The 23,984-nt window shown below is 44.7% G+C and overlaps 1 protein-coding gene across 1 annotated transcript; it reads right to left on the reverse strand.

Moving 5' to 3' along the window:
- Nucleotides 1-887: 887 nt before the first annotated feature.
- On the reverse strand, nt 888-22,741 carry hipk3a (homeodomain interacting protein kinase 3a). Its single transcript, XM_068602545.1, has 18 exons — nt 22,390-22,741; nt 18,249-19,267; nt 17,849-18,040; nt 17,512-17,693; nt 11,190-11,313; nt 8,604-8,723; nt 8,071-8,157; nt 7,300-7,484; nt 6,994-7,159; nt 6,495-6,615; nt 6,206-6,297; nt 5,902-6,056; nt 5,432-5,572; nt 5,019-5,351; nt 4,415-4,576; nt 4,036-4,313; nt 2,187-2,341; nt 888-1,794 (listed from the first exon to the last, which is right to left on the reverse strand). The coding sequence occupies exons 1-18, from the start codon at nt 22,415-22,417 to the stop codon at nt 1,234-1,236; spliced, it is 4,101 nt and encodes a 1,366-aa protein (XP_068458646.1). The 5' UTR covers nt 22,418-22,741; the 3' UTR covers nt 888-1,233.
- Between the last annotated feature and the right edge of the window lie 1,243 nt (nt 22,742-23,984).

Consider the following 23,984-nt stretch of genomic DNA (forward strand, 5'->3'; position numbering starts at 1 on the left):
TACAAAGATAACACCTGGAAACGCTCAAAAGCCCGGCGATGATACTGTAAGTTGATAGGTTATCTCAAACACTGAGAAGCATTTCAAACTGAAAAACACACAAAAAAACACACACACACAAAAAAAAGATTGCGTTTTACATCTACGCCGCTCCCGAAAAACTAAAATGCATCGACGCAAGTCTAGCCTAAATGCCAAAAGATATGTTAAAATACACAGCAACCCAGAGGCCAATCTAGATTGTATTGCAGTTACAGTAAACAGTGACAATACTGTTATGAATTTAAGTACTATAGTGAATAGAAATCGATTATCAAAATATCAAATCACTCTTTATGTACATAAAAAGCTCATTCAGTCAAAGCCCTAAATGTGCCACCGCTAGCTAAAGTAAATTAATTCTCTGAGTTAAGAAGCAAACTGAAATCCAACATTTGCCAATATTAATACATGACCGCAAGCGTTAGTTATTCCAATGAGCCCGTCCCATTCAGAGTCTGAGTTAAGTGCTGCAAGCCCATTTTTTTAATATATTTTATTTAAATGTACAATCTATAAGCTCTTGAAGTAACGTCAGAGACTCTGGTTTTTAAGGCACGAGGGCGGCGGCTGCAGCGTGGTGTCTGCCTGAAAACACAGACGGGAACGTTCCGTCCTGGTTAATACGCACTAAGACGGCTTCAACACACAGATCAGACCGGCTCGCACATGCTACAAGGCAACAAAGATAAAGGGGGAGGGGGCTTGAGCGCCCCGACAGCAACAACGAACGGTTTTCCCGCCCTCCAATTAGATCAGAATCTTTGAGCACTACCCAAATGACAGGAGGTCACATTCTCAACTAAAACGTCCTCCTCTGCGCACTTTGTGAATTCATCCGCTCTCTCTCTCTCTCTCTCTCTCTCTCTCCAAAAAAACAAACAAATAACCTTAAATCAATCAGTTGTCTTCGTGCATGATTTTTTTTCAGCGGGAAGTTTCTCAGTTGCTTTGGCAATCTGAATTCATTTGTCCTCGACAACACCATGAAACATTAACTTATTTTTTTTTCTCCTCCTTACTCAATCCCCCTTGATACATCTCTGGTTGCCACAATGTTTACCCTCCTTGTTCTTCATCAAAAGTGTCCGTTTTGCGCTCTGCTGCCGGCTCTGCCTGCCCAGGTCGCAGCCCCGGTCCATTTCCCGTTGCCCTTTCTCACCAGAAGGTACTGCTGCGGCCTCGCCCTGCTCCTCAGATATAGGAGAACTGCGGGGGGTGGCTGAGCTTGGTGGGGCTCAGGGGGAAGCCGGTATAGGCGGCCGGGGAGGCCATGTAAGGGTGAGGCGGGGGGAAGGGAGCATTGAACTGGTGGGGGTGGTGGCCGTAGCCGGGCTGGTGGTGCGGGTGGACGGTCGGGGAGGGGAGGAGCCTGTGCGGAAGGGGAGCCGGGTGGACCGGATGGTGATGGTGGGGATGGGCAGTGATGCCCAGGGTCACCTGGTGCACTATGGCGCCTCCCTGGGGGTGGGCGAGACCGTAGCTGTGCTGCAGAAGAGTTGGGGGAGGCGGGTGGGAGGGAAGGATAGGGTGGGGGTGGTGAGCAGCGAGCGAGGCCCCGGGGGGGTACTGCAGCAAGGCGTGCGTGGGCAAGCCCTGGGGGTGTGGGGCGGCAGAGGTGTGCGTGGGGCTGCTGTGCGGCAGGTGGGTGAAGGCGTGCGTGTGGACCGTGGGGGGGATGTAGGCATGCGGCCGCAGAGGCCCATAGTTGCCGTTCCACTCTTTGCCGCCGTGGTTCGAACCGTACAGCTGAACCTGAGAGAGGGCGAGAGACGGGGGAGGAGCTCAGCGACCATCCAATAAACAACAAGTTTCTACGCAGTCTTAACAGGTTTTTTTTTTTTTTAAAGGAAAACTCTTATTTGCCTTCTTGCCGAGACTCAGATGAGCAGTTTGCTACCACAATCGGGTCAAGCCACTAAGTATGAGGCGTGAGCCAGCGACCAGCTGCAAACAAAAAGGAGGCGGCTCCGCAAAATACACCTACGAGCACCTCTCAAGCATGCTCGTTTACACAGGTGTAAACTGGATCTAGCTTCGTATTTAGTAGAGTGGTACCAATCTTCTCATTTAACTCTTGGCGGCAAGTGTTCAGTTCTTGCTAAATCCCCCGTGTATTATATAGACAGAGAAAGAACTGAACCGACCTGACCAAAGCCCAGAGGATGCTGTTGCTGCTGCCCTGTAACTTTCTGCTGCCGAGACAGGAGGGGGGCGGAAGGGAGGAGGGGGAAGTACGAGGGAGTGCTCTGTTGACCTATGAGGCTGCAGCGCCCTTTGGACCGGGACCAGGACTCTGAGACTGGGACAGAGAGAGAGAGAGAAGACAGAAGTGAGTCAAGCGGATCTGACACACGCACACACACACATAATTATAAGGCCTGAAGACTGCAGGTGAAGACAAGCAAAAAAAAAACCTTCAAACAAGAGTGCATGCCAGGGAGAAAATAGGATGGGATACGGACGTTCCATACTGAAAATATGAAAAATAAAAAATAAACAAGAATAGCTTTACCCGGCTGAGAAAGACTAAACGGACCAAAAAAGCGGCACATGATGCGACTCGTTCTGGGTTAGTGTCCAAAACTCTGAGCCCAGCATGGGCAAAATATTTGTCGATGCTGTGAAATACAAATGTACTTTCGGAGGGTCGAATTGTTTTCCCGAGTGCTGATGAAAGACTATTAATGTAGCGGCACTGATAAACGGAACATTTGTGAGGAGCTGCTCGGTGCCTTTCTTTTTGAGGAGCTAAAAGTCCGATTCCCCACCAAGCAAAATTCGCTTTCGAACCAAAAAGCAGGCAACTTGCAGGGACAACAATATTGGTGTTAGTTGGGACAATATGGGATTTAATGGCCGCACGGGTCATACTCTGTTGCTATAAAAGAATCATTAAACATGTGTCTTTTTTTTTTTCAACCAGTTGGGAATACCCCCATTAAACAGGACATCAGAAAACTAGACAATAAAAGACAGAGTTTGTTGTCACTCAGAAAAACGGCACCTGGGGAGCAAAGTTGCTCCTCGGACTCTGACCTGTTTCAGTTTGAAACTCACCCCACCAAAAAGGTGAAGCTGATCTCAGATCAGTGCCTGAGGGCAACCTTTGCTGCACAGCAAGAACCAGCAGAGAAAGCGTAGACTCTGACACAACACCACGTCGTATGCATCCACCTTTCCCTCCGAAGCAGACTCAGAAAAAAAGTGTTTGCCGGAGTGTACTTCCTCCTCTTCTTCTGTTGTGTAAAACTCAAGTGACTCAAGTCAAGTGTGGAGCGATTTTTTTAGATACTTAAACTGCAGTTAAAATACTGGCTTGAATGTTTGGCGAGAGTAAAAAAAAAAGAAAAAAGAAGGAATTCCCTGATCGTCAGCCTAGGAACTGCTCAACTATCCGGGTCACTGAAACTCAAACTAAATGTTGGCAACTTTTAAATGATGCACACAGATTTAAAAAAAGAAAGAAAAAAAAGACACCTGTGCATGTGTTTAAGGTGAGGAGCAAACACACCAGCTATTTTAACATTTGCTCTATATTCCTTGGAAACTTTCCTTGAAGAAAACCACTAATTTCATGGAGGGAAAGCCATAAAAACATAAAAAGGTATCGGGGCAACGTTAGCATTGCCTGCTATGGATGCATCTTTGAGGTGTTGGTACAATGTGGTCAGTTCTCTGTTGGTTTTTCTTGATCACCTGTTAAAGCCTCTATGAGCCACTAGGGGGCGGTAAGCCCCTACTGCTTCCACGTGACCTGCAAAAGTGGACACTGCCAAAGTGCAGGTAACAGACCAATTGGCAAGTTGTCAGGAAGGGAACACATTTATGGTGGGTGGGGACTTTTATGGGTGTTGGTAATGACAATATTTTCCTGAGAGCATCAAAAACTGATTAAAACCTAACAACAAAGGCATAAACTGTACAATGGAGTCTTGCGATACATGAATGTACAAACAAAAGTATAAGTTTCCAGTTGTTCACATTCACACTGACCTGCTCTCTGAACCCGCTCCTCGGTCCCATGGCCGTTGTTGTTCTGCACTCTCATCGGCGGAACCACCATTGTCCTGACGCCGCGGGGGCTCCGGCCCTGCACCGCAGGGGTAGGCAACGGTACCACTACGGCCGCCAGGGTCGGGCGGTTGTTGCAGTTCTGGTTGCGGTCGAGGTAACGGTAGGGGCTGTTGGTGGGCGGGGAGGTCGACGCGTCGGACGCCGGGGAGCCTTCCACGGTGTCGCGGCCACTCTCGTGGCCATCGTCCTCGGACATGCTGGACACATGAGGGGATAACATGTAGATGATTTGAGCGTAGGATTTCATTTTTTTTCTCTCATTTTTTCCTCAGTTAAAACACTTCCACGGACGACTAACCTGTTGGGCCTCTTGCACGGCGAGAGGGAGGGGCTGGACTGAAGAGAGTTGGAGGCGAAAGAGCTGGTGCTGATGCTGCTGTCGGGGCTGCTGAGGGAACACACACGCTCCATGGACACACTGGTGTTCCTGCACGCCTCGCACGCACACTCCGCTTTACACCTACCGAGATCAAAAGTCAGATCAGTAGAATTAGCACGGATAAAAAGAAAGGGAGCAAAAGTACCTTTTTGAGATCTCCCATATTATTTTGATGCTGATATCGATTACGAATGATCCATATTTTTAGATACAGATCTCTTTCTTATTTGGTTGTAGCAGCTGCTCCTTATTATATTTTTTAGCCACCGTCCTAAAAAACAATCCAACCCTTTGAAGTCAGTGTAAACCATCCAAAATGGTAAATGTTACAATTCAAATGAAAAATAAATAAGGTTCCGTATGTATCACAGACCAACAATGGTCTGTTATACCACTAATAATTCCAATCATGTATAATCTGCCAATAATCTACAGAGGCTCATTTGGCTATTAACAATTTACAGGTTAAAATTTACAGGCCCGACTAAATTGCTTTTCATCATTCCAATACAATGCAACTCACCCACTCAGATGACACCTCTGGGGGTCTTCGTCCTCTTCGTCGGTCAGTTCGCTGCGGATGCTGATCACACTGGGAGCAGGGCTCGGCGTGTCCCCCATCAAGACTGCCACCTCTCGCTGTTGCCGGCTGGACAGGTCCAGCTGACTGTTGGCGTTTGGTAGAACCTCTTTGAAGCAGCTCACTTCCTCCTCTGCGTCTGGGTTTTGAACTGCCGGTTGTTTGGTACCCACCAGGGGCACCTCTCTCCGAGGCTGCTCTCTGCGCGCCACCGCCTGCCCAACATAGTCGGCCATCTTGGCTGGCATGTGGACGTTGCTGGGGTGGGACAGATTCCTTTTGACAGAGGAGTTGACATATTACATATCAATAAAACAGCAAAGCAGTTTAACTTGACTTGAGGAGCAGAACCTCACCTGTTATGACCGTGTCTGTTCCTTTGGTTGGCCGGCTGGGGCCATACGACATGAGCTATACCGATGTTGATTGGCTGATGGGCAGAGAGGGCTTGCATTTGATTGGTGAGGAGAGGCTGTTGAAGGACTGAAGTGTAGTGGCTGTTGAGGGCAGGAGGGAGACACAATTTCATGTTAATATATCTCAGAAGAATTGATGCAACAATTGACAAGAATTCTAAAAAGTGTCAACAACCAATTTTTTATGTAACAAGTCCTTGACATTTGCAAATGGAGAAAACCTGTTTGAATTAAGATGGGTTTTTTATTTAGGTTAACATTACAGTTCAGAAGTCGTGTTAGGAGAAAAAGTTACTTTAGTACACGCATACACACTGCATGCAACACAAAAGAACTTTAACAAGAGGAAGTCTTAAAAAAAAAAAAAGGGAATTTCCCAAATACTCAAAACTGTGGTTTGAGTGACTCACCCCCAGTCGTTGATTCTCTGTGGACCGGCTGCGACTTCGTTGGTAAGGGAGGACGGGGGTGGTGGAGGTGGGTGAGAGGGAGGAGGACCCACCGGAGTCATCTGTTGCCAGGCTGCCGGGACAAGGAGCTGCTGCCCTCGGCTGGACCAGGCATGCTTCAGGGACAGAGCGGGAAAATACAATCATCTGTAACCTGGATGAACTGGCCCACTATCACTAGGCCTGATGTGAGGGGGGTCAGCGCTCGCCTCGGATGCACAGGCAACACACAGATTGAGAATCCATATTTGTGTCTGTGTCTTACCTGAGCAATGACACCAGGTCTCACAGGTAAGGGCTGTATGGGAGCCTGAGTTACCATGGGAACAGAATACCCTGCTGGTTGGTTAAGGTTACCTTCAAAAAAATAAAAAATAAAAAAACAGAAAACAAATAAAATAAACCACCTCACATTCATGCAGCTCAAAAAGTCTGTGGCTAAATTAAATTGTTCTATTTTGGAAAAGGTTGAGTAATGTTTTTTTTTAATCCTCATGACCCTGTAAACATTGAAGTGCTGTGTAATCATTGCAAGCAGTTTGCAGTCTGTATACCTTGCATGGCGGGAGGACAAAGAAGAAGGGCAGGTGGGAAGGAGTCAGTGCACCCAAACTGGCCATTCCCAGTCAGAGCTATCCCAGGATGCATCACTGAGGGACCCGACTGGTTTATAGCCTGCAATGAAAAAGAGTAGAGGAGACAGTAGACAGTATTGAGTAAATTAGGCAGAGGAGAGACAACAAGTGCAGACATAGAAAGAAGATCAGCAATAACTTTCCCAAGTGGCGGAAACACGCACACCAATAGTATGACTTGATGTGTCATAGCACCTTCTCCACTGAAGAGGGCAACATTAGCTTATCGCTACAAACAATGCACAGAAGACTGTCACCAAAGACTCCAGAAACATTATACTTTCTGGAGCAAAATGGCATTTAAAAGAACGGACTGTTGTCTGTCAATCAAGATCTTTGTCAGGCTGATATTAATAATTACTGGGGGGTTAAGCGGAAAGTATCCTGATAGCAAACGAAAACGGTTTCAGTGTCTCACCTGTGTGTGGACTGGCATGTTGCTGTAGGCCAGAGGGAGGCCAGAGGAGGCGGCGGGGGCTACAGGGGGCCTTGAGAAGTGAACGGTGTTCTCATTCAGAGAGTCAAAAACTGCGTTGGCGGGCCGACTGTGGCACAGGTCCATGATGCGGAAAGCTGACTGCACGCTGGAGATAATAGGAGGAGTTTGTAGTCGGGTGAGTGGGAACATTCTTTTTTTATACGACTGGAGTTCAAACAAGGAAAAGCAAACAAAGAGCGTGCACTCCAGCACATTTATTTATTTTGCGTCAGCTGCAGTACTTACTGGTTACTGTGCGGGTAGTCCAGCAGATGGGTCATGGTGAGGAAGGGGTGACTGAGGACGCTGGCGGGGACGGTCCGGTGCTCGGCGTCGATAAGCAGCATGCTCTTTAGCAGGGACACAAACTCTCTCCGGTCAGCCTTCTCCGCTTGCATGTCGCTGCCGTCGGGGCTCAACACCACGTTCACCTGGTGGACAGAAGTGGGCGAGGCGCACAGGAGAGATGAGAGAGAGCAATTCTGCAGCACATGGTTTTGCCCCGAAACGTGATTACCAGTATGCCAGCGTTTGACCACTGTAATAATAAGGTTTGGATATCCAACTAAAACAAGTGCATCTCCTGAACCACAAGGGCTATTTGAATAATTCCAGTGCTATAATGAAGAAGACGGAAAAGTTAATGAAGACTGAACACAGAATTTAAAAAAATAAAACAAATAAATAAAAAACACTTCCAGGAAGAATATCTCTTTAAAATGACGCAGCTCAACGCTTTAAACTTCTAGAATATCATAGCACATTATGTTAAGCGTCTCTCTGCAAAGTTTGACTTTGATTAAGGGAAAATGAACATTTGTCGGAAGGTTTTAGTCCAATCTCCAAGTGGAGTGTTTATGATGTCTGTGATATTTTCATTGTCCCACACACTATTTATTTCACTTTTATTTCACTTTCTTATTCTTCTAGGCCATACATTGCTGTTTAATATGGTACACAACATCATTATTGCATAGTTTGAATTTGATCATGTCATTTGTGTGAGGTTAGACTTACGTGTGTGATGTCATCCAGACAGGTGAAGATGTACTTTCTGGCCTCTTTGGATTTTAGTCCCGTCTCTTTCTCGTGCTCTTCGGTTGTCTAGGGGAGAAAAGAAAAAACAGGATGAAACTGATACGAGGGCGTGGTATTTAAAGTTTTTCTACAAACGTTTGTAACGTACAAACGTTCCAAGTGTTCTTTGTGTGTCGAAAGTAATCATGGCTATGCCATGATTACATGATGAAGGTCAAAATCTTACATAAAACACAGGCGTGTAACTCAAACTCAAGGTTCACATTCATTAAATGGATTGAGATATACCCAGCAACAAGTCTAAATAGTTTTCCTTGAGCTTTTTCCTCAAGGCATGCTTGATTTTGATCTCGTTTTGAAAAGCTTATGCATCCATTTTCATTTTGCTTGCATTTCAAAACTCAATGTCAACCTGTGAGCGTCCCTTTCCCTCACCGCCTCCACAGGGATCAGCTGATAGTGTGTGCCTTGTGTTTTGCTCATTAACGTACGTACGTGCATGCATGTCTTACTTTTAGTCTCCAGGAGGCGTAGGGAGAGTTGGACTCTTTAGAGAAGAAACGAGAGGTCTTGGTCCCTCTGTTGAGCAGCTGCTCGGCCGGCACGCCCTGAGTCTGGGAGATGTACCGGATCTGAGCGGAAAGAAAGAGAGAACAGAAATAAAGAGGAAGAGAAAAGGAGAGTGGAAAAGAAAAAGTTAGAGTGTGGAAAAGACAGCATCTCCATGATTTATACTTTATACTCTGCATCTTGGTTTTGTCTAATTGCTGGTCTTTGAGTTGCTTGTTATCCAATACGACACATCCCTGCTCTTTGACCTTCACTACACTGCCAAGCTGACATAGTTGGAGCACTTCAGGGGCCTTGGGCTGATGCAGCAAAGCGACACACGCGCAAAAAAAAGAAGGGTTATTGACATTTGTGAACCAACTCAAGCACGATTTTATCTTTTTATCAAATGCTGCATTACTACGCAGCACTTACTGAATGTAGCCAATGATGCAGCAGTGGAGACTTGCTGGATTAATGCTTCACCTCCATACGTACGCTCAAAAGTGTTGTTCAGTTTCCTTATTTGGGACTGTCAAGTAACAGATTAAAAGTGCCTTGGGCCTGATTGTAATCTTATGACCAGAGCCTGCGTCATACCAGAGAAAACATGCAGAAAAATGCAAGAATGTAGTTGAACTCTCAAAGCCATTCATTAAAAGTAGTTTTTATATATATATATATATATATATATATATATATATATATATATATATATATAAAAACTATTTCTGGGTTTGGCTTGTGGTTTATGTTTTGCCGATGGATGAGGTTGTGCCCGCCTCTGGTTCCAAAGCACTTCAGACGGCTTCAGTGACTCACGGTCTCGCATGGTATGTGTGGTAGATTTATGGTGAGGTCAGACTCGGCCTGTGAAGTTTGCAGTCTGCCATTGCCGTTATCCTGCATTGCTCTGTACAGTGACGCAACTCCTTAAACTCCATTGAGGCACAAAGTTTGTTCCAGTCGACAACAAAAAAGTGAATCATGTAAAACGCATCACGTGTTTTTTGTGTGTTGTCCTTGAGGGTTTCAGACAAGATGCCAATGTAAAACCTTTTTTTTTTTTTTTTTTAACTCACTTTTGTTTTTCAGTTACAGAAAGATTTACTATTCTTTCAAGAAAAAGTGTGGTGTGGTTTCCAGCAACGTTGGGTTTGCAAGTTATAACATTTGAATATGGTTCATTTCACAGGAGTTATGGACAGGAGATATGTGCTCAGCGCTCTGGCCTGCCACGTCTTGATTACCAGACAACAGGGACCACCGATGAAAACTAGCCTTTCTGCTAAGTCAAAGGGTCAAACATTTACATTTGTTTGATGATTGATCAAAGTAAATGGTCCCTTTTGGAAAAAAAAAAAAAAAAAAAGATACTCCTGAAATTCCATAACCTTTGGAAATCCTCCAGTGGTGCGTTTTACACGCGTGCACGTGTCTACGTCCCAGAACAAACACACCGACCGGCTTGAACCTGCTGATGGTGCACGAACACTCACCGCAGTGTGCGTGCGTATGCGTGCGTGCACATGTCTACCATCAGGCTTATGCTTATAAATACATTTTGCTGTGTAGAGTGGAACTGCAGTGAGCCTTGGCATAGCACAGCATACTTTTGGGGGGCTCAATATGCACACGCCAGTATGTGTGTGCGAGTGTGTGTTCTGGCATGGCCCAGTGGTTCAACAGAGCTGTTGGTGCTCAGCAAAGCTCTATAAGCCACTATCTTTGACTGAAGACTGTCCAAACAGCTAGCTGCTGCTGCTGCTGCTGCTGCTGCTGCTGCTGCTGGAGGCGCAACTGACACCAAAAAACAACTGCTTTGAAAACAATTTATTCCAAAATATTAATGACTTTTGCAACTATCGAAGTGCAGCCAATCACGAATAGGTTAGCTTTGTGGAACTCTGTAGATGGCCATAAAACATGGGATATCATGCAAAAACATGACTATGCCAGGGTGTGTCTAAACCCTTCACAGAGTTGTCTGTACTCATAACACAGGGTAATCCTGGACTGCTCTGTGAATGCGGCACGGGCCTTTTCCCATGCTCCCTTTCCTTTGCCGTTTTTTTTTTACAGTCCCTGTTGTGTTGCTTAGACCTCGCGACCCTGTGGGAAGATCGCTGCACACTGCCAAGAACAATTTCCTGATTCGCTCGGCTCAGATTAGCATTAGGTGGATTTCATGCTGGATATGTTGGACTTCACTCATACAGCGAGAGAGAGAGAGATCACGCAGCAACAACAAAATACAGATTTAACTACATAATTAACTCACTGTTGAGTTTTGGCTAGTGGCAAAGCAGAGGCCGAAGAATGTTACTTTAGTTCTTTACTCAGTGGTAGGGAGATTTATTTATTTATTTATTTATTTATTTATATATATATATATATATATATATATATATATATATATATATATATATATATATATATATATATATATATATATATATATATAAAAAACACACACAGATATACATACACACAGATTTCTACTTGTCTCCCGTGTGTGTAAGATAGTTCTTGAGCATGAAGATTGTTACCTGGTCGTACTCCAGTGCTCCAGGGTAGAGGGGCCAGCCCAAGAAGAGCTCGGCTATCACACAGCCCAGTGACCACATGTCTATGGCCTCGCAAAATGGCAGGCCCAAAATAATCTCTGGAGCCCTGCAGAGGAAAGAGAGGCACAATCGGTTATTTTTGGAAGAGTTGGTCTGGTGTTTGGTACCATTTATATTTAGTACCAACTTTTTTTTTTTTTTTACTTTAAAGATAACAAAAATGTATTTCAGATTTGAAAATAATAAATCCAAACTTCTCAATTTTGTTATTTACTCAGAATATTTTATTTATTCAGTTTACTTTGTTATATATTCAGAACAATCTACACATCATACACCCAATTGATTTAACGATAGGCAGAACAGAAAATGTAAGTAGATAGCGGAAACTCTGTTAGCCCTATAAAATCAATGTTCACGGGTAACTATAGATCTAAAAACTACCACGATTCCACAAAGTGTTTCCAGCATAGAGAACGTAAAGAGGACATGAAACGTGGATGTTTTGGTAATGGTAGTGGTCACATAGATTAGAAAAACCACCATGCCAAAATCATATGAATAATAATTTGTGCTGGCCATGACCGTCTCAAACAAAACTAAACATGGTTACGAATTTAGTTTACATTTTAAGCACCATACGAACAGAAATAGACATTTTAGGTGGTAATCTAATTTTCTGGTAGGTTTTACAAGACCCCAATTTCACCTCTTAAATCACATTTAATCTTTAAGAAACAGTTCAGTTCATCTTTAAAAAAACAAAAAAACAGCACAAAGCAAAGCACACAACAGTCTGTGTGAGAAATTACACTTTCATTAACAGCAGGTTAGTCGGGTGTCTCAAATTGAACAATACACCCATATGACGAGCTGCAACAAAGCGCTAAATCCCTCCCAACATGCAACCTTGCCACTTGCGCAACTGAAATGGGACCAGTAATCTTTGCAGCCGCGGTGTGGGGCGGCGTATGAAGACAATGGGCCATTAGGGCCGAACCAAGCCGCCGAGCAACAGTGCTGCAAATAGTAACCACTGCTGTGACGACAACGGGAACTGTTGCCAAGCAACAGCTGGACGCAAGACCATAATGTAACAGTATTACACAGTGATAAATGGGGCCATCGCTCAATGTTCTGTTCGTGTGTGTGTGGGACAGTGAGCATGTGCGCGTTTCTGTGTCTGCAAACGCACAATTGCAGACGTCAGGCCCATCATGTTTACCAGCACAGCCTGTGCCCTCAGTGGCAATAGGAAACGACACTCTGCCGTTTCCTATTGCTCCTTCAAGACAGAGAAGCCCAAGTTATGCAATGATGTCTCCAACGCTCACAGAACACTCCCGCAAAATGGGGCGTAAGAAACGGGTTGTGGTGCTGCCAGCTTTGAGTAGGTTTTAAGTGCTCGGAGAAATTGAGGCGGATCTGCCCTGGAGACAAAGACGCCCGGACCACAATAAAAATCTGTTTTGGACACAAAGAGACACTTACTCCAAAAAGGACAAAGGGCGGTTCAAATACATTGAAAAAAAAACACAATAAAAGTTACATAATGTACAAAATAAAAATGTATAACGCAAATTTACACAGACAAACACACCTACAATGTACGGCTGGTTGACCCAGGGACAGTAATACAATCAAAATAAGTTACAGATCTTGCTGAGGGAGTCTGAATTTCAGACAGTAGCGAGCCTGTTGAGTGCCAACTAAAGATAAACTGAAGCCAGATTAGTCAACTGTTGAAGAGTACAAAAATCATTTGACTACTGCTACTGAAGAGGAAGCAGAGAGGTTCTGTTTTTAAATGTGTGAACAGAGATAGATAGGAACAAGATGTTTTACTACAAGACTTGGATTGCAACATTCGGTCTGAAACTTTTTTTGCTGCCATAAAAAATATTAGTTTAGTATATTGGAAGTATTTATTTGCATATAAACTCGAGGAGCTTTCCAGAGCTGTAACAGCCCAGCCCAGCCCGGCCCGCATGCACACACACACACACACACACACACACGGTTTCAGAAGTAACTGTTCACACTAGAGCGCAGCAGTTAGGACAAGAACAAACACTCCAGACTGTATGGAAACACGCCCCTGCTGCGTGCAGAGAACTGAGATAACTGACCGCGTGCACCTCTGGCACGTGTACGTATCAGAGTGTGTTTGTCATGGTGGGCTTGTTACAGGGTGTGTGAAGGCAATGCTTTCAACACGTGAAATAAGCTGATGGCAAGTGTTAAAACACATCCCTCTTCATTGCCGAGGCGTGGGACGGCAGGTCGAGTTAAGGACAGCGCATGTGCCGCAAACGAGGGCAGCACAAACTGAAGCGCAATGATCAACTGAGAGACTACTGCTAGCACACCTTGCACAAGTAGCACGTTTTTACATAGGCTGTAATTAAATTGTTTATGAGGAAAGGAGAAATAAATAATAAAAAAAGATCCTGCAGGGGATCATGTATTATTCATAAAGCCCTACGTATGAGCAGCAGGTGCGGCTCCTGTGTCATACATGGCTTCACTATTGATCATCGGGACAAACGGTGATCCACAAAACACAACTCCATGTCTTTTCACTGCTTTACTTCAATGTCAAGATCCACTTAGGATTCCACCATCCCGATCCTCCCAAAAAAAGAACTTCCACGTCAAATATTTAAACAAATGTTGCATTATTGCACCGCAACTGTGCTGAAGTGACAGAAAAGGGACTTGGATTGAAGGGCGCCTGACACAAGCTGCCCAAATCTGTGAGCACGCCAAGGCGATAGCCATCTTTCCTTTCACCCGATCTGCTCAGCTGAATTATTCAAGCACCCGGTGCTCCGTTTTCATTGTGGGAGACGTTTTTTTTTAAATTTATATACGTCATCGGCCCCCGCAGGAGAGCACAGTCACCTCACCGGGCCATGCTGTGTCATGCTGCCATGGCAACAACACATCAGAGCATGACGAGCGTCGGGGGTAGCTTCTCCCAGAGACTTCCATCTACTCGAGAAAAATCAAACTAAGTTCAAGCACATATCCGTTACAAAGCATTATCCCGATGACTAAGCAAAGGCGTCTGCTTGCTGTTGGTGAATAAAGACACCTTGGGTTCACTACTGCAGAAAGCCCAGAGTTCTGTTTGCAATGCTGATGACCAACCAGGCCCACAAGGGAACAATGAAAAGGGTAGGTAAAGAAAATTAAAAACTGGTTGATTTAAAAAAAATATTGGTATGCATCATCCGGAAAACTCCAAATGAAACCATAAGCCGGTTTGAGTACACAAGTCCACTACTTGTAAAAAATTACATTTACATGCTGCTCATTCTGGTAAACAAAGCTTTACGAGCATCAGAAACAATGTTGTCTGGCGCTGGTCTGACCATTAAAACAAGTCCAGTTGCAGTTTGTGTGGGAGTCATGGAGACAAACATGTATTTATTGTGCCTTTAATGCGAGTGTTAAGATCACCACAATTTTACGGCCCAGGACGGGTTGTTGGTTTTCTCGCCCTTAAAAGAAAAACAGACTTTTTTTGCATCAAAACGCGACACTACTGCCTATGGCTCTGGAAAAACCAGGGAAAACCCCAGCAAATTTTTTTTTTTTTTTTTTTTTTTTTAAAAACACGCTCCTCCTACCCTGTGCGGTGAGGCCAGCATTTCTTTACAGCTTCACCGTGGTAACAATACAGTGCAGCCATTATGCAACATGAGCGCTGGAGACGATGAGACACTATGTCCTGCAAACCACTCTCCTGATCACCCAATGTACAAAAAAAATGACACGCACTCGGTGCTCTGGTAATCATATATAGATGGGGGTGGGGAGTGACAATACAGTACCGTGCAAAACAGCGCGGTGACAGCTCCCTGTTTACCCAACCAGGGTCAACCGACACACGGTGGACAAAGTAAACTACGACTGCGCAGACAGCCAGCTGTCGTCATGGCGAAACGGACTCACACACACGCACAAACAAGCAGATGTTGGGAAGCAAAAATAGAGAAGACAGAGGAACGGAAGTGCTCCGTCTCCTATGATAAACCAAGTGGTTACCGTGTCTGCACCCTTTGAATAAACTTTCAACCCTATGAGCCTTTATTATTTGGCAAAAAAAAGGTGCCTTGCAAAGCAAAAACTTAAAATAATAATAGATTGAAATGGTGGCCAGAGCAAAACAGGGCCAGCTGTAACACCGCACAGGCTTATAGCTTTGTTGAAGTTAACACCAGTTTTCTTTACTTTGAAAAAAAAAATCCCATCTGAGTTTAGTTATCGTGATGGATATTAGGATACATTGTGTAACTACATAAAGTATCCAGCCTTGGAAGTTGTAGCAAAGACACTAGCACACATATGAACACACCCACACACAGGAATGTCTGAATTTTTTTTTTTTCTTCCCCTGGATCTAAAATGTGGGTTTTTACATTCTTCCTGGACCGTGTGTGTCCTGAGCGACCTCCCTATAGCTCAGTGCCAGTCTATTTTAACTGCACTGTGGGCTTAGCCTTGCCGATGCTGCACAAAGACGAACGCACGCTGCTACTCTCACTTAACCGGGTCAACTGCGGAGCCTTAACGTTATATAACTATAGCCCCACTCTCCTCGTCTCTGAAGGGGGCAGAATGTGGCTCTCTTTTGCAAAATAAATGGTTGGCATTTGGGGGGTGCTAAGGCTCTTTGTTTTACAGTTGGTCTAAAAGAATTTGCTTCGGTATGGGAAGCCCCCACTCTTTTGTGCCCCGATTAATATACCACTAACTCACACTACAGTTGAAATAACTGAGGAAAACATTCTCTTTACACTGCTATAAAACCAGGACGGGAGGAGTGTAATGATGGGTGTGTGCAGTGCTTCAGCTGCAGAAATACATCTCAAAAGTATTTGCCATGAATTTCACAATGTTTGCAGCAGCTTAACTCGATCAAGCCTGCTTGCTGAAACTTGCTGGTGAGGGCGGAGGAGTCTTGTCCAATGGTTGGTAAAAGAGGAAGTATTCCGCACAGGAAACAAGCACGAACGTCATTTAGAATTAGAATACTTTATTGTCATTTAACGCTTCACCTGCCGGTAACTTCAATAAGTGGATGAGTCCACAAGGAGTTGTCAACAATTTAGTCGATATCAAACACGAGGACAGGTTTTTGATGTTCAACAAATGTTCCACTTTGTACAATCTCTCTTTTTTTTTTGGTGTGGCATATTGTTCCTTTACATCTTATAAGTAAAGTTCACAATCCTGTTGCGTCAACCTCTTCTCCCTCTCAAGCCCTGCCCACCAGACATGCCAACCATTTCATGATGCCATTCCTCGTGTAAACATCTCAGTTCCTCTGCACGTTATGCAAGAGCAGCAGAGTTTGGAGTGTGACGCACTGATCGGACGCACATGCATGCACGAATGAATACAGGCACTGGTCCAAAAGTGAGCATGTGTGAGGAAAGGGCAACCGGAAATACAAATACGATGAACTTTATTGTCCCGCTCAAGGAAATTTGTCTTGGACTCTGCGCTGCGTCACGAATGCCTTGAGTTACAATGACAACAAAAACAATACATCCTCAGCCAAAACAACATCAACAATTACATAACAGTATTGCATATATCCCACAACATAACACATACATACACCTCATAATAATACATGCTAAAAAGATCACCGTAACAAAAGCACTATTAAAAAGTATTACATAGACAGCAGGCAGAGAGAGTGTGAGGAGCACTTTGCATTACATAGAAGAGATGAGGGCATCAACACATAAAGCCAGGGCAAGACTTTACTAAGCCTTGTGGGAAATGCACTGACACGCACACGTAAACAACCATTAGTTGGGAACGACGTCAGCCAACAGTGCCGGAATCTCATGATGATAAACGGCATGACATCTGATTTTCCTGAAACTATTCCACCCCGTGAAAGCAAAACCAGAACATTTTGTTCCATTTTAAACCGACTCAGTTTCTTTTGTGTGCAACTTTGTCTTCTTTGTACCATTTTTGGGTTTCTCTCACATCAAAATGGGATAGATAACTCAACTATGCAATTCCCCATAACTGTTGCATCTGGGTTGTGAAAAATATCAATTATTTCTTTCTATTCTGACCAAAGCCAGTTTAATGAATTCCCTTGATCACAAATTAGTGGGTTTTAAAAAATGGCTTTGATGAGTAACAAGAGAAGCAACCTTCACGGGTTTTCAGGGTGTGTGAGAGTGGAGGAAATCTCACAATAATATCTGTTTAATGAGTTCTTGAACTTTGATTAAACAGTGAGATTTAGACTGAATGTGAAAGTCCTCACCTGTAGTATCTAGACTGCAGGTAAGTGGAGCACACAGCCTTAGAGACATGGCTGGCTGAGCCAAAGTCGATGACCTTGACTCTGTACGGCTGCCTGGAGGGGTCCACCAGCATGATGTTCTCCGGCTTCAGGTCAGCGTGGATCAAACCCAGACACTTGAGCTTCTTTAAGGCTGTCGCCACCTGCAAAGTTTTACATGAATAAAAGACGTCGTTATGAGCGAGTTTGTCGTTCTCTAACTCCAAACCAAACATTGTCTTTTATGAGAACCTGCTTTCGTGTCCCAAACGTGTGTGCGTAATGTCTGTGGACGTCCTGCGACACACTTTGACTTTACCTGCTGCAGAACGGGCCTGATGATTTTAAGCGGCAGCGGACTGAACTTGTTCTGCTTCAGGAAGTCATAGAGGTTTTGCTCCAGCATCTCAAAGACCAAACAGGTGTGGCTGCGGTGCTGAAAGCACTCCAGGGCGCGTACCACATTGTGCTCGTCTGCATTTTCGCTGCTCAAACGGGCCAGTATCTCCACCTGGGCAGTTCGAAGAACAAGAGAGGAAATAGTACAGATTCCATTTAGGCCATCAGAGCCCAAATGAAAATCAAAAAGAAAACAGTTCATTGCCGTCTTGACAGCTTAAACACAGTCTCTGTTGTGATCAAAATGGCATTAGAAGCAGTGCTTCTCAAACAATGAGGTTGACAAATTTGCCCCACAACAAAAAGCCACGGATTCTCACCTCGATCTGTCCCTGACGTGCATAGGAGGGGTGGTTCTTCAGTATCTTGACAGCCACCACCTCACTCGTTCCCCTCTTCCAGCACTTCACCACCTGACCAAAGGTGCCACGGCCCAGGAACTCCAAGACCTCATAGCTGTTCTTCAGGGAGCACAGGACCTCGTGCTGAACTAACTGATAGTCTCCGTCCCCCGATCCAGTTCTGGTCACCGTGGCTCCTGCTGTAGCCTCGGTGCTGCCGCTAGGCCTGTTGTCGGTCCCTCCCGCGCCGATTCCCATGCCTGTCACTGCCTCAACTCTGCTGTGTTGAGTAGACAGTGTCCCTCCATCCCCTACTTTGACAGTGTCTGCATTGTTCCCGGTGCTGGTTTGCAACATGGCCACAGGGGGAGGAAGCGACGGTAGAGCAGATACCTTCTCCACTATTTGCATGGTTCCTGCGCAGCTGTTCTCCTGCGGATGCGCTCCACTTTCGCCCTCCTTCTGTTCACATCTCCGGGGGGCACCTGTGTCTAGAAGGCCGACGTATCCCCCTCTCACTTGCACTCCTCTGTTTCTGCCCTCCTCCTCTGCTCTGATACAGGCCCCCCTCAGTAGCCCGCAGTCAAAGCCTCCTCTCGGCGGAGTTTCGCCGCTGTCTCTGCAAAACTTCACTTCCTGCGGGCCTCCGCTCTGGATCCCAGCGGAACCGTCTCCACGTATCTCCCAGCTCTCCTCTCTCTGTAATCCTGCGGCCTGCGGTGCACACTCCACCCTCTCGCCAAGCCGTAGTCCTCCGGGCGGACTTCCTGAATAGGCACCGGCTGAGGATGGGATCACGTTGTTCGGGTAGGCGATCCCGTAGTTGACGCCAATCACATAGGTCTTGGGCGCGGGTCGGTGCTGAAAGGCTCTGCTGGCGTTGTGACTGCAGCAAGCGTCGTCTTTGTTTCGGCTGGTACCACTGCTGCTGGTTCCTAAGGCACTTGTTTGAGTTGAGTGCAGGTGTGATGGGTAGACCGAGACTTGTGAGGCCATACCTAAAGAAAGTAGAGAAATAAAGCAAAGGCGACATGTATCTTTTAGTTAAGAGTAAAGCATATTTGACACAAGTAGTGTGTACTGCTCTGTTCAAACTGTGTTCATTTTTGCGTTGTGTTACTCGCTGGAGTTTGATCACGGAATCATTTTTATACGCTCCTCCATATAGACAACGTTTCATCAATCATGGCAGACATAAGCACGAGTGCCGCTTTGTAAAATCTAGTGGAAGTCCCAGAAAAACTAAATGCTTTCAACGGTTATATTCACTGTATCTAGCATTTATGCACACAGTTTCGTCTCGTGTCTGGGTGCCCACCTATGATGACAGTATCTTTTTCCTCCATCTCTGATTCAACAACATCAAGACATCAGTGATGACGGGAGGATAATCTCAACATGCCTGGGCTTTTGCAACACATAATTGCCCCAATTTTCTTGATTAAAATTCATCGACATGATTAATTGCAATGAAATGACTCACTAAACAAAACGAGTGGACAGAGAAGTGAACAGTTTAAGAGCAGCTTCCATATCACCATCCTTCTGAGGAAGATTAAAGTCTATGTAATGGTCTTATAAAAAGGTGCCAAGGAGAATACACATCCAAACCATCTGTGTCCTCTATACTTAAAACCGGAACAGGCCTACTGTAATGAGAGATGGGGAAAGTCCATTGCATCTCTGGCCTGTCCCCACATGCCACACTGCAGGGTCAGTTTCACACAAAGTAGCCCTGCAAAGAAAGCAGTGAACCTGGGGAGGTGAATGCGTCATGCATCACAGAGTGGGTGGAGTGGGTTTTAACTTAGTGACATTTTACACTGTTGTGGTTAAAAAGATTTTAACAGGCAAAAGTGTCCCAACCGCTCTTACCGCTACAAGTCCTGTCGTTTGAATCTGAGAATCAACAACACCTTGGACTCAAATACCTGATCCCACTGATTGGTTGATAAACCTTTTTTTGCTCAGTTGCTACTGAACAATTGTTGAACCATGCACATTAGGATCTTGACTTAAAGCACACCGAGCAACATCCTCAATTCTAATCTACTTTAAAAGCCCCAAATATAAGTGAATTCAAATTCTGTGAGATTTCAAAGATTAGTGACAATGTTATTTATATATGATTTATAAAACAAAATCTGAGTTTTACCCATAATACATTCCATCCATATCTTGTCATCTACTTTGGAAAGTGACCCACATCTGACATCCAAGATCACAAGTGAAACAACCCCCATGCAAACATAAATACAGTTCAGATGTCTTATCAGTCTTATCGATTTCAGCAATGAACAAATAAGAAAAGATCCTTTCTTTCACCCTGAGGCAAAAGTAATGTTTCTCACCCTCTCTGGTAGTTAGAGACTCAAAATAGAGAAGACCAAAACACAGGCGCTACGACCAAATTGTAGCGACCAGACAACTCTGATCTCAACAGTTAACATACTGCCACACGTGCTAAACACATTACTTTCATTTAGCTGATTAAACCAAATAGAGTATTTCATCTACATGGCGTCTAACATGTCAGAGTATTTCAAATATTTGTGAACACAAATACTAGTTTCAAACAATGTCACATTTAAAGTCCCTCTTCAAGTTTCTTCAAGAGAACACTCCTTCCCTTGCAGCAAGTCATGACACCATTATAATAGGCTGAAAACAGGCAGTGGCCAAGCCTGTCAGCCACACTTCCTGATTATTTCCAAACAGAGACGGCTTGTGCCCAACTGGGCTCACGCGCAACCGTGTTGCACAAATGCACTCATGAGGCTGGTTCTCTTCAGCGTCCTACAAAAAAAAAAAGGCCTGCTGGGAGCCAGTGGCCCTCCTAACTCAGGCCGTCAAACACAGGCTCAGACAGGCTGAGGGGTGTGCCTCGACATCAACACAGCAATGCAGCACACTAGGTTTCTCATGACTTGTAAGAGCTGGTGAGTTTTACCCGATACACTACTGACAGGGATTGACAACCAATTGTGAGCAAACTTTGCTTTCAAACAAGGAAGTAATCTTGAGGAAACAGACAGACTTCACTCTAGTTAGAACAACATCACCAGTAGCCTTCTCAAAAGTGCCAAACTGAGCTGGACTACAACTGCACTAACTGGTTAAACGTATACAAGTTTACCTGTGAATTGGAGGTTGTAATCAAATGTCCTGCAACCTAAAACTGCCCAAAGAGACAGCAATGACGTTGCCATGAGAGATGACCATATGGTAGAAAACCACTTTCTTCACTCACTGACCACAAGTCTGGCAAATATTGATCAAAAGCCTGATGATGCAACTGACAAAAAGTCTCAGACAATAAAGCACCACTTTCCGACCGGCTTAGCACAAACACTTCACCCCTGTGTATGCAGTGCCCATCAGTTATTGAGGGATAGGCCGCTGGCATGGACACACAGCTGCCCTCCACTGCCAACCTAGGTAGCCCGATATCTCACAGGGCAGCGAGATCCAAGCCTGAAATGGAGCGCCATGACAGAGAAGCGTGTGCGCGTGTGTGTGTGGTGGTATGTTTCACTTGTAAAAGAGGGCCAGCTGTAAACGCAATTTGTTACTTATCAATCCAGGACACAGTTGACATATGGGAAAGGGTGGAGTGCGCATGCGTGTTTGGGGGAAGGGCAACACCAGCCTAGACACCTGTTGAAACTTATGTTGTTAGTGACAGGCAGCTAAATGATGGCTGTGTTACACTACGCGGAATAGGTATTAACTCACTCAAATATAGCTTTAATAAAACATTTTTTTTAAATAGCCAATACATACAGTAAGGCCATTGTTGAGTATTTTTATTAAAAGGTCACTTAAATACATTCTCATTTCTTTTCAAGATAACCTCGCACAATGCGTAGATTAAATTATTCTATATAAAATCACAAAGTAGTACATGCTTTTGATTAAACAGCTTTAAACGACTACACGTCGTTAGCTCAAACTAATTAGCGTTCGCTGCTAACACTTGAGCTGAAGTTGGCTAGCTCGCCAGTTAGCAAACCCGCTAGCGATGGGCGAAGTAGTTCCGACGTCAAAACGACCAAACAAACTTAAACGCAACACCGCACACGTCTGGGACCACCGGTCCTGGTCGGATGAAGCGACGTACCTTCAGTAAGACTTGTAAATCGCATCATCCAGAGCGTCGAGGGACAGGCTAGGGACGGGGACCCGCACCACAGTCAAATCCTGCAACGACGCTGCTGCTGCCGCCGCTGCTGCTGCTGCCATCTTGTTGTAACGACGAGGTGAGACCGAGCGACTTTTCACACATTTGAAGCTTCAAAATAACGCGAATAACGATCCGTTACGAACACCCGCCGTGGCCCATGGTGTCGACAGCCGTCTCAGGGTCCGCCTAGCGTCGGTCTCGTCTCTGTTCAGCACCGGGAATCGGTGTTTCCAAACTTTTGCATGTTAATGCGCCGCGTCTCCCCCCTCCGACGGAAGTAGCCGCTAGCTGTTGCTGCTCGTTCGGTAGCTTGTTGCTTCTCCGCATGTGTGGAATGTTGGGGAGGAGAGAGGGAGCGCGTGAGAGAGCGCGAGCATGTGCGAGAGAGATATAAATGTCACTGTGACAACTTGGCTCCCATGTTGTTTTTCTCCGTTAGATACAATTAGATAAGTTACAATAGAAATGTTCCATTTAATTAATCATTTACACAAAATCGGCTTCCATTCCCGGGTATCTCAAGTCCAGCTCACCTATGTTAGCTTAAGTCATTTGATTAATATGAGAAATAGTCAGCAATAGCGACCAAATAGTGCCCTACATTTCCACCCGTTGTGTCTGCACTGAGAGGGGCAAAGTGCTGATAACTTTTTTTGCTAATATCGTGCTGGTATGGCACATTGTTGTGTTTAATCAAACTACCGCAAAATTAAAAAAGAAAAAAAAGAAACCTGGTGCGGGTTTGTAGCTTATTGCCTTGAGGGTCCAGGTCATATTGTAACCTAAAGGTGAAATGTCTGTTGGTGGGGAACTTGGAGGAAAGGACAGGCCTCGAGCCAATGATCAGTCGAGTAGAACCTCCTGTTCTCATGTGGTTTACAATAATGTCGCCCATGACTAAATAAGTTATTCCATCCAAAGAATTGCCCCACCCAGCCCCCAGGTTGAATCAGAAAAGGCACTCTCACACACACGAAATGAAAAAGCTGCATTAAAATAGATCAGCTTGGCCTTTTTTTAAATTGGATTTCAAAAAAGATATTTCAACTGTAAACTGAGGCAAAAAAATACATGTTGCGTTATTTGTCATCTCAAACCCAAACAAAATATAATATATAATAGAAGATGCATTCTAATCAGATTGAGCACAGAAGAATAAAAAACAATAGTGCATAGGTATAGAAACCTGTGATTCACCTAAGTGATTCAAAAAGTAATACTGACACCAGTTCAAAATATAATAGCAAGTATATAAAAGCAACCTACTATTGTGCATATTAAAACGTTTTATTGCACATATTTCAATACAATAAATGTCATGTTTCATATATGTAAATGATTGATATTGTGCAATGTGTCTGCTGTCTTCCTGCAGAAGTGGGAGGAGTTATACGGTTTGATGGCCCATTGTGTGGTGCACCTCGGTGGTCTACGGTCGAAGGTGCTTGAACGAACTCCAATGTGGTGTGCAGAGAATGAGTGGCACTGTCCACAATACTGAGTAGTTCCATTGAGCATCCTCCTTTCTGACA

This window comes from Clinocottus analis, unplaced genomic scaffold (genome assembly GCF_023055335.1).
Source record: "Clinocottus analis isolate CAN_PGR_092001 unplaced genomic scaffold, fCliAna1.0.p SCAF_6, whole genome shotgun sequence".
NCBI lineage: Eukaryota > Metazoa > Chordata > Actinopteri > Perciformes > Cottidae > Clinocottus > Clinocottus analis.

Bases quoted from the DNA above. Each gene is read 5' to 3' on its own strand.
- hipk3a (XM_068602545.1), bottom strand. From the start codon at position 22,417: ATGATGCGATTTACAAGTCTTACTGAAG. The intron at 5,573-5,901 runs GTGAGTCACTCA...TGCCCTCAACAG, and splicing joins CAGAGAATCAACGACTGGGG to CCACTACACTTCAGTCCTTC. The intron at 4,577-5,018 runs GTGAGTTGCATT...TGATCTCGGTAG, and splicing joins CAGAGGTGTCATCTGAGTGG to GTGTAAAGCGGAGTGTGCGT.